This window comes from Pituophis catenifer, unplaced genomic scaffold (assembly GCF_029215685.1).
Source record: "Pituophis catenifer annectens isolate HBS135680 unplaced genomic scaffold, rPitCat1.0.hap2 SCAF_1, whole genome shotgun sequence".
Taxonomy (NCBI): domain Eukaryota; kingdom Metazoa; phylum Chordata; class Lepidosauria; order Squamata; family Colubridae; genus Pituophis; species Pituophis catenifer.
In genome coordinates this window covers 82,784,486-82,799,582 of record NW_027256881.1, presented here as the reverse complement: position 1 = coordinate 82,799,582, position 15,097 = coordinate 82,784,486, and the positions used below count along the sequence as shown (strand labels likewise).

Genomic DNA, 15,097 nt, shown 5'->3' with positions numbered 1-15,097 from the left:
ACATCGACGTTAGGTAGACATCTGTTTGGTAAGACTTAAAATTGTATTTTTAAACACGGTTTCTCTTATTGTGAGCTGCAGAAAATTTAGAACTGAATTCAACGGCATCACAAACATTTGGCAAACAAAGTGTATAAAAAAGCATTTTAAACATGTCTTTGACGTGAAGCTTGTTTAATCCACTTATACATTCTTTAACATTTATGGTGCCAAAATCAGGAATCTGTAATAAAATCAAAATGAAAATTGTAAGTTATGGATTTCCATAAATACACTTAGAACTATGTAGGGCTGAAAGTAAACTAGGAAATCAAGGAATTCTAGAGTAGAGTAGAGTAGAGTAGAGTAGAGTAGAGTAGAGTAGAGTAGAGTAGAGTAGAGTAGAGTAGAATACTTTATTGGCCAAGTGTGATTGGACACCCAAGGAATTTGTCTTGGTGCATATGCTCTCAGTGTACATAAAAGAAAAGATACATTCATCAAGAATCGTAAGGTACAACACTTAATGATAGTCATAGGGTACAAATAAGTAATCAAATCATATTAGGAAATAGTCAATATAAATTCATAAGGATACCAGCAACAAGGTTACAGTCATACAGTCATAAGTGGGAGAAGATGAGTGATAGGAACGATATCAAGGTTAATATTAGTGCAGACTTAGTAAATAGTTTGACAGTGTTGAGGAAATTACTTGTTTAGCAGAGTGATGGTGTTCAGGAGAAAACTGTTCTTGTTTTTAATTGTTCTGGTGTGCAGTGCTCTAAAGTGTCATTTTGAGGGTAGAAGTTGAAACAGTTTATGTCCAGGATATGAGAGGTCTGTAAATATTTTCACAGCCCACTTTTTGACTCGTGCAGTATACAGGTCCTCAATGGAAGGCAGGTTGGTAGTAATTGTTTTTTCTGCAGTTCTAATTATCTTCTGAAGTCTGTCTTGTTAGGTTGCAGAACCAAACCAGACAGTTATAGAGGTGCAGATTACTGCAAATTACTGTGCTGTTGTCTATTGCAACTTATGCTTTTTCTCATTTCAAGAGTTAGTTGCATTGTTACATTTGATGACATTTTAGTTTTGTTGCTACTTAACTATTTTCTCACATTTTAAATTGAAATAATATTTTTAGCTGAACAACATTTCTCCAACTAGATGGGGGATAGGTTTTTTTGTATATTTTGATTCAACTGCTAATTTAGAAACAAATTTCACTGGGTTGGAATTTGGATGTATAATCCTGATATAGCAGCAGTTTGCGCATAAAAACATTTCTGTATAAGGAATTATTTTTTGCTTTCTTAGCAATGAAGATTTTGAGAAATTCAAAGAAAGCAAGAAGTATTGCTTTTTTCATGCAGAAAACAATACTGAAGTATGAAATAGAGGATAATGTACAATACATTCAGACCCCCTTCACTTTTGTCAATTTTATTATGCTGCAGCCTGATTCTACAGTTGTCAAAATTCTTTTTTTTATCATTAATCTACACTCAGTACCCCATAATGACAAAGTAAAAACAGAACTTTAGAAATGTCTGTAAAAAATTTTAAAAAGAAAAAACTGAAATATCACATTGGCAAAAGCATTCAGACTTTTCACTCAATACTTTGTTGAAGCTTCTTTGGCAGCAATTATAGCCTCGAGTTGGGTATGACACAACAAGCTTTGCACACCTGGATTGGGGATTTTCTACCATTCTGCAAATCCTTGCAAGCTCAGTCAGGTTGGATGGTGACTGTCGATTTACAACCATTTTCAGGTCCCTCCAGAGATGTTCAATAGAGTTCAAGTCAGAACTCTGGCTGGGCCACTCTAGGACATTCACAGAGTTGTCCCTAAACCACTCCTGTGTTGTCTTAGCTGTATGCATAGGATCATTGTCATGTTGGGAAGTGAGCCTTTGGCCCAGTCTGAGATCCTGAGCGCTGTAGAACAGGTTTTCATCGAGGATATCCCTATACTTTCCTCCATTCAGCTTTCCCTCAACCCTGACCAGTCTCCCAGTACCTCCTGCTGCAAAACACCCCCACAGCATGATGCTTTCATTGTTGGGATGGTTTTGGGCAGGTGATGAGCAGTGCCTGGTTTCCTCCAGACATAACGTTTAGAATGAGGCCAAACAGTTCAACCTTGTTGCATCAGGCCAGAGAATCTTGTTCCTACCGTTGTTGTTTTTTTGCAAACTCCAAGCAGGCTTTCATGTGTTTTGCACTGAGAAGAGGCTTCTGTCTAGCCACTATGCCATAAAGCCCAGTTCTGTGGAAGGCTGCAATGATAGTTGTCCTTCTGGAACACTGTCCCATCTCCACAGAGAATCTCTGGAGCTCAGTCAGAGTGACCATTGGGTTCTTGGTCACCTCTCTTACTAAGGCCCTTCTCCCCCAATTGCTCAGTTTGACTGGGCGACCAGCTCATGGAAGAGTCTTGATTGTGCCAAACTTCTTCCATTTGAGAATTATGGAGGCCATTGTGCTCTTAGGATCTTTCAGTGCGGCAGGAATTTTATTGTAGCCTTCTCCAGATCTGTGCCTTGCAATAAACCTGCCTCTGAGCTCTTCAAACAGTTCCTTTGACCTCATGACTTCTGCTCTGCTACAGTATGCATTGTCACCTGTGAGGCCTTCTATAGAGAGGTGTGTTCCTTTCCAAATCACATCCAATCAGTTTAATTTATCACAGGTGGACTCCAATCAAGATGTGGAAACATGTCAGGAATGATCAAGAGAAATGGGAAGGCACCAGAGCTAAATGTCACATGTTGTTGCAAAGGTCTGAATACTTATGCCGATGTGATATTTCAGTTTTTTCTTTTTAATGAATTTACAGACATTCCTAAAATTCTGTTTTCACTTTGTCTTTATGGGGTATTGAGTATAGATTAATGAGAAAAACAAATGAATTTCAACAACTATAGAATCGGGTTGCAGTATAACAACATTAACAAAAGTAAAGGGGGTCTAAATACTTTCTGAATGCACTTTAAATGCAGTGAGAGAAAATAAAAGTGCCCGGAAGGTAGTTAGCAGTCACCAAAATAGAGGCAAGATGAGACTGAATATACAGATACTTCTCAACTTATGACCACAATTGAGACTGGAAGTTCTGACACTAAGCGAAGCAGTAGTTAAGTGAGTCATGCCTGCTTTTACAACCTTTTTTGCCATGCTTGTTAAGTGAACCACGGTGATCGTTAAGTGTATCACATGGGTATTAAACAAATCTGGCTTCCCCCATTGACTCTGCTTGTCAGAAGCCCTCTGGGAAGGCTGCAACTACAGTAAATACATACTGGTTGCCAAGGACCAGTGGTGGGTTGCTCCTGGTTCGCACCGGTTCGCAAGAAAATTTGTACTAAATTTGTACTAAAAATTTGTAGTAGTTCAGAGAACCGGTAATAACATTGGCTGGCCACGCCCCCGAACCAGTCCCCGGCCCGGTCGCTGCTCGCTTACCCCGCCCACCTCATCAGAGGCTTTTTTTTTTTTTACTTTTAAAAGCATTTTTTCTACAACCTCTTCAGCCGAAAAATGCTTTTAAAAGTTAAAAAAACAAAGCCTCTGATGATCGCGCCGGTCAGCTGGGATCGTCAGAGGCTTCTAAAAGCATTTTTTCAGCCGAAGTGGTTGTAGAAAAAAAAATGCCTTTAAAAGCCCCTGGCGATCCCAGCTGAGTTGCCTGATCGTCAGAGGCTTTTAAAAGCATTTTTTTCTGCAACCTCTTAAGGTTGCAGAAAAAATGCTTTTAAAAGTAAAAAAAAAAAAAAAAAAAAAAAAAAAAAAGTTGGCCACGCCCATCCAGTCACATTACCCCCCCACCAAGCCATGCCTACAAAATAAGCCATGCCCACAGAACCGGTAGTAAAAAAAATTAGAACCCACCCCTGCCAACGATCCAAAATTGTATCACATGACCATGAGGATGCTGCAACAGTCATAAATGAGAGGATCAGTTGTAAGTCACTTTTTTCAGCACTGGTGAGAGGACCAGTCATAAGTGAGAGGACTGGTTGTTCATCACTTTTTTCAGCACCAGTGAAACATTGAACAGTGGTCCCAATCTTTCTGGCTCCGGGGACCGGTTTCAGAAGAAAATTATCTTCTACAGACCAGGGTGGGGAATCGGGATGGTTTCACGCATGCAACCTAGATACCACACATGCACAGATAAAGCTTCTCTCACTCACCCGCTGCTTGTGTGGCCCGGTTCCCAAACAGTCTGCTGACTGGTACCGGTCTGCAGCCAGGGGTTGTGGACCCCTGATATTGAGCATTACTCAGCATTACTCATTCCTCGAGGAGTAAAAATATATGAAAATATGGAGCTGAACCAAGTAATAGATAAAAGAGAGGAAATTAAAATTGTAAAACACAATTCACTAAGATTTTTTTTTTTTAATGGGAAGTGGGTCTGTGGGTTGGCAGTTCACTTAGGCCAGCACATTTATTCGTTTTCTCCAACATCTTTCTTACTGTGTGCTAAACTATACTCGTCTTCCCCAGCTAACTCGTTCTGACAAGACCAGGAGGGAAAGTTGAACATTGGACAGACATACATCTCAACTCTGTGTTGTTATACTCTTACTTTGGAATTGCATATCACACAGCTTGCTCCTCAACTATATAGCATACCATACAAAATGTTAATATAAGTGCTAAATATAGCTTAATTTCAACAAGAAAGGAAATTGGAAATGTATTGCTATTCATCTCTTCTTCCCTTTGTAGGGTACCCTCTTACTTTATTAATGTATTATTTCATTTACTTAAACAAAATAAACTCACAACTGACCAGTTTTTTTAAAAAAAGTGAACAATATTATCTCTATATTAATGTAACATGAATTAATACATCCTCTGTAAACTCCTATTCTTCTAAAGAAGAACTGATTAGCTCTTATTCCCTGTTTTCTGGAAGTAGATACTAGGGACTCTTTGTTCTTGGAACCTGTGGCTAAAAAACATCACGAGTTTCTATTATTGGGATATAAAAATAATAACGCACAGATTAAACCATATATGATGCTTCCATCAAGTGATTTGCATCTCACAAGGGACACCTTTGTGTGTATAAAATGTATGAAAACGTGCACATTTCAGTTCTGGATTATTGTTTGTTGATGTATGCTGAGTACAGTTCAGATCTAATTCATCTAATCTGTATTCCACCCTATTATTTTTTTAATTCAAGGGATTTATTCTGCAGACTTTATCTGAATTGACAGAACACTGCTCAAAAAGCCAAGTATACCCAGTTTATATTAACTTTAAAGTCTGAATATAGTAATAGATAGTTACATTAGTACATGATTTACATTGGCAATAATGTATTTCTTTAAGATGAAGAAAGATTTTTTTTATTTTAACGTGAAATAAAGAATACTTGTCATGAAATAAAAAAATGCTAAGAACATTCTTTTTAAATCAATAGCTTTCTGTTAAGTGTCTTAATTATAGAGAGGATTCTTCAGACAGACTTCTCATTGTTAAGAAAAACTGGTGTGTACTAACAGCTGGATGTTAGGGTAAATTAAGCATTTGCTAGTGATGGAAAGAGAACTGATTAACATAAATTTAGCTTGGCTATTAAAAGTTCTTTTATTCATTAATCTGGTCATTTAGAGCCATAAATAAAAACTATACTCCTTTTCAAAATGTATTTAGAGTATTATATAACATATATATATGTATGTATGTATATGTGTATGTATGTGTGTGTGTGTGTGTGTATATATATAACACCAGCCTGAAGATGATGAATGAGACTTCGTCGAAACGTTGCCAAGACACTTCCAATTTTACGCGGGAGAAAACCCAAATAACCAAAGACCTACATATGTGTGTGTGTGTGTCTGTGTCCGTGTCTGTGTCTGTGTCTGTGTCTGTGTGTTTCTGAGGTTTTCGTGGGTGTTTGTATTTTATGTCTTTGGTTATTCAGGTTTTCTCCCGCGTAAAATTGGAAGTGTCTTGGCAACATTTCGATGAAGTCTCATTCGTCATCTTCAGGCTGGAGTTTTCGGCTTCGTGCTTCTAGGAGCAATGTATGATCGCAGCTGTTTCTTCCTTTTAACTGCCAGTGGGGGTGTGAACTGATTGGGTGGGAGCTTGGCTGTGTTCTGATTGAGTGGAGGTGTGTTCTGATTGGTTGGGGGTTTGGCTGTGCTCTGATTAGATGGGGGGATGGCTGTGCTCTGATTGGATGGGGGGGTGTTCTGTTTAGGTGGGGGCTTGGTTGTGCTCGGGTTAGTCTGAGTTGCAGGGGGATTTGAGCTGGTGAGCTGCGTTGCTGTTGTTTGGCTTCACGTTCGTGGTCGTGCCACATCTTCATGGTGGGTGTCAGTTTGCTTCATGTATGGAATGGAGGGGTTTAAAGTGGCTAATGATGCAGCTGTGGTCTGGCTTCTGGTCCTTGGTCGTGGCTCATCGGTGTGGGTTTGCTTTTTGCGTGGATGTGTGATGGTGACATCCTGTGTGGTTTTCATGAGTGTGGGTCTGGTGTCATTCTCGTTTGTCAATGAGGGCGGGTTTCCAAATGGCTGGTAGGCAGGAGGTATCATCTCGTTTATTCATGCTGTGTGGGCGTTTTTCTATCTCGATGGCTTCTCTCATTATTCTGTTGTTAAAGTGTTCAGTTTTGGCGATGGTTCTGGTCTTTTTAAAGTCAATATCATGTGCTGTGGCTTTAAGGTGTTAGACCAGGGAAGAAGTTGGTTCCTCTTTTATGACTGAGTTCTTGTGTTCTTCAGTGCATGCACTTATTTTTCTGTTGGTTTGTCCGATATATGTGGTGGGGCAGGCGGTGCATGGGATTTCATATACTCCTTGATTTTCTAACTCAATTTTGTCTTTGGGGTTTCTTAGGATGGTGGATATTTTTCGGTTTGTGCTGTCTTGATGTTGTGTTTGTCGAGGATCTTGCTGATTCTGTGGTGCCTTTTATGTATGGGAGGAGGGCTTTGCTGTTTTGGTTCTCTGTCCTGGGTTTTAGTGGGGGTTTCTTTTTGGATTAGGTTGGTAATCTTATTTCTTTGGAATCCGTTGGATGGATTCAGAGTACAGCCATCCCCCAATCAGAGCACAGCCATCCCCCCCAACCAATCAGAACACACTCCACCCAATCAGAACGCAGCCAAGCTCCCACCCAATCAGTTCACACCCCCACTGGCAGTTAAAAGGAAGAAACAGCTGCGATCACACATTGTTCCTAGAAGCACGAAGCTGAAAACACCAGCCTGAAGATGACGAATGAGACTTCGTCGAAACGTTGCCAAGACACTTCCAATTTTACGCGGGAGAAAACCCGAATAACCAAAGACATACATATATATATGTGTGTGTGTGTGTGTGTGTGTGTGTGTGTGTGTGTGTGTGTGTTTTTCCTCTAGCCAGGTTTTTCCTACGTAACCAAGGTTTTTCTGCAGCCCTAGCTCAGTGGAATCACATCCACTAGCTAGAGGAAAAACACATAAATCCTACGAAGAAGTAAGAATATATAAGTATGTATGTATGTATGTATGTATGTATGTATGTTTGTTTGTTTGTTTGTTTTTGTAGATTTTAACGGGTACATGGGTATGTTTTGATGTATAGTAATGTTGTCATTTTCATAGCTCGTATTGCTTGTGCTATAGTGGATTGAGTGGCCAGGTACTTTTCATAAAGTTGCATTGATATTCATTTTGTTGGAATTTGTTGTAGAGATGTTCTATTCTACCAAGGACTCTGCAATTTCATTATAGCATGAACGATCAGTAATGGAATACTTCACAATTAAGAAACCCTTATCACCAGAAGCATTTTGAATACATTCATTGCAGTAGATTATTTCATTTATAATCACATTAATAATCACTTTTTCTTTCAGACCTCAAGTGGTATACATGGAAGACTTTCTCACTTTATTTTCACATTTTCACATATTCAAAATACTTCACATTATTTCTTAATTGTGATGTATTCCACTATGATTGCCTTCTAAGGCTGTTGTGCTGGATAGTGAATGTGTGTGTTTGTGTGTGTGATTGAGAACATTGAGTTATGATTATAAAGAATGACCCTATTTAAAATATTGTGATAATTCCAGCCTGCTTTGATTTATATATTTGTAAAAATAGAATTTATAATAGCTTTAATGACTATATTATAAACAGCATCTAAATTATACAACAGTTTCTATTATTTACAAACCTTAATGTATATACAACTTTGTATTATATACACATTAAACAAACTCTTTAAGTTCAATACAAGGGTTTGGATTTTTCCTCTCTCTGAGAAAAGTTACTCACTTGTCTAAATAATTGAAATTCTAAAAATATTAGTCACAATAGAATTCACTGTAAAATATGGAACAAAATAAAGTGCTATTACTTTCAAACCATTACTCTAAAAAAAGTAATGGTCTCTGAAAAATTAGAAATGTAAAAACCACGTAGAATGAATTAAATAGCAACGATTTAATCAATTGAAAAGTTTTTAAAATGACATTGCAGTATAGAGCCCAATCTTAACTATCAAAATCTTTTCTACCCTAATACTTGAAATAAAGTATTCATTGGAACTATGTAAAAGCAAAGTAGAAGGCAGGGCAGCTATTCTGAATTTTTCCTAGACAAATTTTCCTTTAGCACAAAATTGACTATTCTGACCACACTGAGAACACCAAAAATGTTCCAACAATGTTTGAATCTCTCTGGCGGAGGTCTGAACAGAGGTGGGTTTCAGCAGGTTCTGACCAGTTCTGGAGAACCGGTAGTAAAAATTCTGACTGGCCCCGCCCCCATCTATTCTCTGCCTCCCAAGTCCCAGCTGATCGGGAGGAAATGGGGATTTTGCAGTAACCTTCCCCTGGATTGGGGTGGGAATGGACATTTTACAGTATCCTTCTCCTGCCACACCCACCAAGCCATGCCATGCCCACCAAACCACGCCCACAGAACTGGTAGTAAAAAAATTTGAAACCCACCACTGGGTCTAAACTCCTGGAGGTCAGGATGCTTCAGGTGAAATTGGAATGGCCCATCCTGATCTCAAAACAAGACACAAGTTCAGAACATTTTAAAGCTGAAATGTACCTGCTCTCTCCTAGGAACTTGCATGAAGAAGAAAGCATTTTCAAACCACCAGTTGACTTTTAAGCAAACTAAAGATTTTATTACAATTTACCAATCTTAGGCCCATGAAAACAATTCAAAAGAGTATTTCATTAGCGTGGAGCAAAGAGCAAATACTTCAAGTATTAAAGTCACAATGGTTTTCCCCATCTTCACTTTTGTGTGTACAGGGGTCCCAGTGCAAATAGTTATTGTAGGAATGATCTTGACGATTGTCCATGCCTGCACAGAAAACCATGAAATACCCCTCTGAAACAGCCATAGCTGCTTTCTAAAGGACGTGGTTACTTTAATTCTTGAAAGAGAGTTAGACTTCATTCTAATGCTTTCATAATGAATACTTTAAAAAAAGACATTAGACATTGTATTCATATAAAACCTTATTAAGTAATTAGTTATATTTAATATAGCACAAGTGTAATGGGTGGTAATTTGATAGATATAAATAAATAGATAAATATTTGCAGTTTTTTTTTACATTAAGGTCTTTAATGCTCTGTTTCTTTTTTCTTTGTTTCTAGGAAATTCCACTTACTTAGATGATCATGGGCCAACTCCTCGTAAGGTGAGATGCTTTGTACATTATGTTACATTCAACCAGATTCTGTTCTGTTGTTACATTTTTCTGCCACTGTAGTTTATAAGATAAATCATGGTGAGTAATAGCATTATTTCTGTCCCATCAGAAAGACATAGCACAAACAATTGTTCTAGCATTGTACTTGGGTGTAAAATTGGTGTTGGGAGTTTTCACACTAAGAAAGATATCTGGAAACTCACAACCAGTTTTGAAAATTGGCTTTGGAGTTGCCATAATCCTTTCCCATTCTATCTTTACTTTATAGAATTTATCAAGAACAGGTGGAAAAAATAGAGATTTTCCATAAGAGAAGGATTTAAGCTTAATTATTTTCCCCACTTTTGGTATCCCCTTTCAAAATTAATAACTGAACTAGTTGGTATTTATGATTACTTTGAGGTAGATAGAGAAATTGTTTGCATTTCTCTTGACTTTTAATAGCTTTTTATTTGAGCTCTTTCCTTTCTTGTTTGTTGCCTCTCCTGATTGATGCTGATTGTAGTTTTAGTCATATTATCTTGATTTTAGCTATATTATTTAATTCTATTATTTTTTATTTGGCTTTATGATACTGGAGATCTTTATTAAGACAGAATGCAATATAAAATATGTGCATAAGATTACTTTCATAAAATGGTCAGCAGTGATCAGGGTGGATTTGATTTAAATCGAGTTGATTTAAATCACAATTTAAATCATGATTTAAATCACTAGTAAAAAGGCTTGATTTAAATCAACTCGATTTAAATCATAATTTTTAAAGAGCAACTGTCATCTCTGCTACTCCTTTGACCCATTGTTGACTCACCGATAGGTCCAGTGTTGCAGAATATACAGCCTCACGCTACATAACTAAGCTCCATTTCATGCTGAATAAACTAAATTATTTATGTATCTTAAATAGAAAACTATCTTACAATAGATTTTTACCCCAAAAGTTTTTTATTAAAATAAATTCGATAAAAATCAAAAAATCCGATTTAAATAAAAAAATCTGATTTTTTTTTATTTTTTTTAAAAAATCATTGATTTTTATCCACCCTGGCAGTGATCAACAAGTTTAAACATAGTTTGCAGTTAAATCAGTTGTGCTTTATGCCAGCCTTAATATTATCTATAAGCATTACTATTTCTGTTTTAGTTTTGAAGGATTGCTATGTACACTGAGAAATATTTGAATAATTGTATTATTTGTTTGTCCTTAACGTACTTGTTAATTCAAAAAGAGTTGATTTATTTTCTTCTTAATAACTGCTGTGACATCATTGCAATAAAAACAGGACAAATTTGGCTGTTCAATCTTAACTAGCACAATTATTCATTTCTGCTCTAGTGCTCAGAGTTTGTGCCAATAGAAGTATCATAAATCAAAAAACAATAATTAAAAATCTTACATGTGTTCTAAATAGTAATAATAACATATTTCTATAATATATTTCCACTATTGATCTCACTTTACACTCTTTCTCAGTTTGTAACAATGTAAGAATCAAGTGAAAACTCTATTTGAACTATCTCAATTCTAGATAACTACACAGATCAACAGAAAGAAAATGAAGTACAATTCATAAAATAAAATAAAAGTGTGTGTGTATGTGTGTAAATTCTTATCAAGGTAAACAATAAAGGAAAATGGATCTTAGTTTTCTTGACACCAACAAAGAAGTGGTTAGGGATTTTGGAGGCTGGTAGAAACCAAGAAATGTGCACCTTTCTGATTTCAGAATAACTTATTTTGTGCTAAAACATGGTTATTCAAGACAACCAGTTTGACCATTATTAATTTTGGCATTTTTAAATTTTTGGAGACCCATATACTGCATGTCATGATAAGAATATGTTACTAAATGAAGAATAAGTTAGATCAGTTAAAGAAATTTTGCTTCTAGAAGCTGAGTAAACTATACACTATTTTTAATATTCTTGCTTGATCAGAAAAGATCCATTTTCTTCAATTGGTTTTACCTTGCTCATTTTTTCTATTTAATTATAACTTATATTACAGTCCTGATCTTATATTTAGTTCTATTTTATTCTATCTATCTATCTATCTATCTATCTATCTATCTATCTATCTTTCGCAATAGAAGCCATATAGTCTATGCTGCATAGAGTCAGTGTCTAGATTTTACTGTTTCTGCTACTTACTTAATTGCTTATTTATATCCCATCTTTAGATTTTTAAAAATAACTCAAGGTAGCATATGCATTAATCTTTGGGATATAGAAGTACGGTAAATGCAAATCAGATATCTTTGGTTGAGGTCAGCATTATTTGCAATATTGATAATGTTTTGTTTTAAATAAGAAATATTAGAACCGGCTTTGTTTTATAATAGGTATTCTGCATACCAAAATAGGAATGAGGTGTGATTTACAACTATTCAATCTTAGACTGGATATCCAGGAATTAAAGGACTCTAAAGGAAGGAAGTCTATTTTTCTTTTTCAAACATTCAGCCTGTGTAAAAAGTTTAAATCCAGTCCACATTCCAATTTAGTACATTATTAAAAAAATCCAGGAGCAAAGAATAAAAATTGTTCTAGTTTAAAGTAAAACAAAATATAAATTTTATTATTAACTAAACTTAGCAAATTTGGCTGCCTACATTTATGAGAATATTACCTTTAGAGTCATTCCCTATGAAAACCCAGCCAGAAGTGGCATTTACTTGCTAAGCACTTTCACCCAGTTAGCTTTTCTAGAAGAATGTAAGTAGAATGTGTTATGAATATTAGTCTTCTTGGTACTTAGAGTAATTAAATATTTGAGGATACTAATTTTCAACAGTATTTTCTTATTCTTATAAAGTTGCCAGCAGTATCTAACCTTTGAGCAACATTCAACTTAGCCTACCGAGTGTGCCGTGCCTGGACTCTCTTTTCTGCTGTTCCCATGATCAGAGAGTATGAGAATTTACTTGCATAATTGTTTCCTGTTATTGAATAAAGCTTTTGATACAACAAAAACAAACCTAGCATTGGTTCCTTTTGATCTATTTTTGAAGTTCTATTTACCCAGCTCCCTTTTTCAAACTATTTCATTTAGTTAGTCAGCCCAGGTTATGGTCATTTGAGGTTTGAAATTCAAAGTAATGTAAATGCTCAAATTTTAAATTAATTCCCTTTTGAAACTTAAAAGTGAGATGGATCTTTCTTGCCAGATAGGTCAAATGGCTCGTGTCCTCTTCTTAATTATTGTTCATTTGCCCACACTGTTGAATAAAAATAATCATATATTTCTATGGAGATTCTCAGTCATCCAGGTCATGGTTGTCCCAAAGGTGCTTTTTTCAAGAGGCAACTGGACTTTCTGGTTTTTCTTTGAAGACATTTCACTTCTCATCCAAGAAGCTTCTTCAGTTCTGAAGAAAGAAAATACTCTTCTTCATTTATAATGAAGAAGATTCTTCTTCATTTTTAATGTGATTTGTGTTGCAAAAATCACTGGCCTGAGATTGGGTTCTTGTTGAACCTTGTTAGCCCATAAATCTTACATGTCTGATTATCTTCAAAATCCTTTGGAGGGCCAACTGAATCTCAGGCCAGTGATTTTTGCAACAACTTTATTACAAATGAAGAGGAATATTTTCTTTCTTCAGAGCTGAAGAAGCTTCTTGGATAAGAAGTAAAATGTCTTCAAAGAAAAACCAGAAAATCCAGTTGCCTCTTGAAAAAGCACCTTTGGGACAATCATTTATTTCCTACAAATATAATTGGTTTAAATCTCTATTGTATAAAATTTTATTTACTAGAAGCACATACAGAGACATATTTGTGTATTTTTATTTTAAAATGGGAGCCTTCCCCACCCTCGTAGTTTAATTGATTGGGGTGAATTAACCAGAAATATAAAAGGCAAGCTTGGGAGGAAATCTGCATCCTTGAGTACAAGGGAGTTTCATCTGATGAAGCATTTTATTGCAATGGTAAAGTCTTTGGGGAAAGCTTAAAGAGGTCAGTAAACATCTGTACAAGCTTAGAAGTGAATGAAGAAGCCAAGATTGGACTGTTGTCAAGGCAGTGTGCTGAGTGCAGTGTAATTCTGGCTCTTAATGAGCTGCTTGACCTCAAGTGGCTGGCTGAGAGAATTGAAAAAAACGGAAATTTTACAGGGTGGAGAGGCATAACTGTGGGACCCTTTGCCCTAGCCTCATTTTTTGCTTCAATATTTTGCTTCAATATTTGAAACGATCATTTCACATTCAAAGCAGGAAAACTTAATGCTTAATTTAGAATCTCAAGACAATAACAGAATAACAGAATTGGAAAGGGCCTTCTAATCTAGGCCAACCCCCTGCTCAAGCAAGAAACCCTATAGGTAGATCTCAACTTATGACCAGTTGTGTAATTACTATGCAAGTTGTGACAGATTTCAAAAAAACTACTTACAATTCAACCTCAAGGTTACAATTGCCGCCCCCTACAAAGTCATATGATTGTATTTTAGGGACTTGTATTTATGTCTAGTTGCCCTGTTCCATGGTTATGTGACTACAATTTGCAATTTTTTTGCCAGTTTTTGCTAGTTTCTGGCAAAAAAATGTCCATTTGGAAGAATAGATTTGCATAGTGACCACTATAACTCACTTTATGGTTGTTCTAAAAACAGTTGTAAAATTGAGTCCAGTCACATGGTTCCTCAATTTATGACCACAACAACATACAGCTAAAATTTCAGATTTTATTGTGATCATAAGTCAAGAATTACCTGAATATACCTTGCTTACTGGAGACTATTGAGATAAATTATAATGGGTGGGTATATCTATCAGAGCATTTTAAAATATGTAATTATAAACGAATAAGTAATATCCATGAATAAATATTTTCTGTTGCTACTCTCAAAGATGAAAATCTAATATAGCCGTGTGACATTTAGTCTCAGGCAGTGAACAAAATTGAGCTGAAATAATTCAAAATATTAAAAAGTAAAGTGAATAGTAAATGAAATATATGATTTTCCAGTTTTCTGTGAAAAAAATCTTATTAACTTATCCGTGCATTAACAGAGGGATATAATCAAGACAATGTGAAGTGTTAATACCACTATATAATGCCTTGGTAAGATCACACTTAGAATACTGCATCCAGTTTTGGTCTCCACAATGTAAAAAAGATGTTGAGACGCTAGAAAGACTCGCAGAAAAGAGGAACAAATATGATTAGGCGAGTGACGTCTAAAACACATAAAGAACAGTTGCTGGAATTGGGTATATCTAGTTTAATTAAAAGAGGGACTGGGTGTGATTTGATAGCAGTGTTCCAATATCTGAGGAGTTGCCACAAAGAAGAGGGAGTCAACCTATTCCCCAGAGCACCTGAAGGTAGGATAAGAAGCTATGGATGGAAACTAATCGAGGAGAGAAGCAACCAGGAACTAAGGAGAAATTTCCTGACAGTTAGAACA

The 15,097-nt window shown here is 36.1% G+C and overlaps 1 protein-coding gene across 1 annotated transcript in view; it reads left to right on the top strand.

Moving 5' to 3' along the window:
* UST (uronyl 2-sulfotransferase) overlaps nucleotides 1-15,097 on the top strand; it is a 106,071-nt gene that overhangs the window by 32,630 nt on the left and 58,344 nt on the right. The window contains exon 2 of the mRNA XM_070951984.1: nucleotides 9,629-9,672. Coding sequence (XP_070808085.1) covers nucleotides 9,629-9,672 — 44 coding nt within the window. The remainder of the gene's footprint in view (nucleotides 1-9,628; nucleotides 9,673-15,097) is intronic.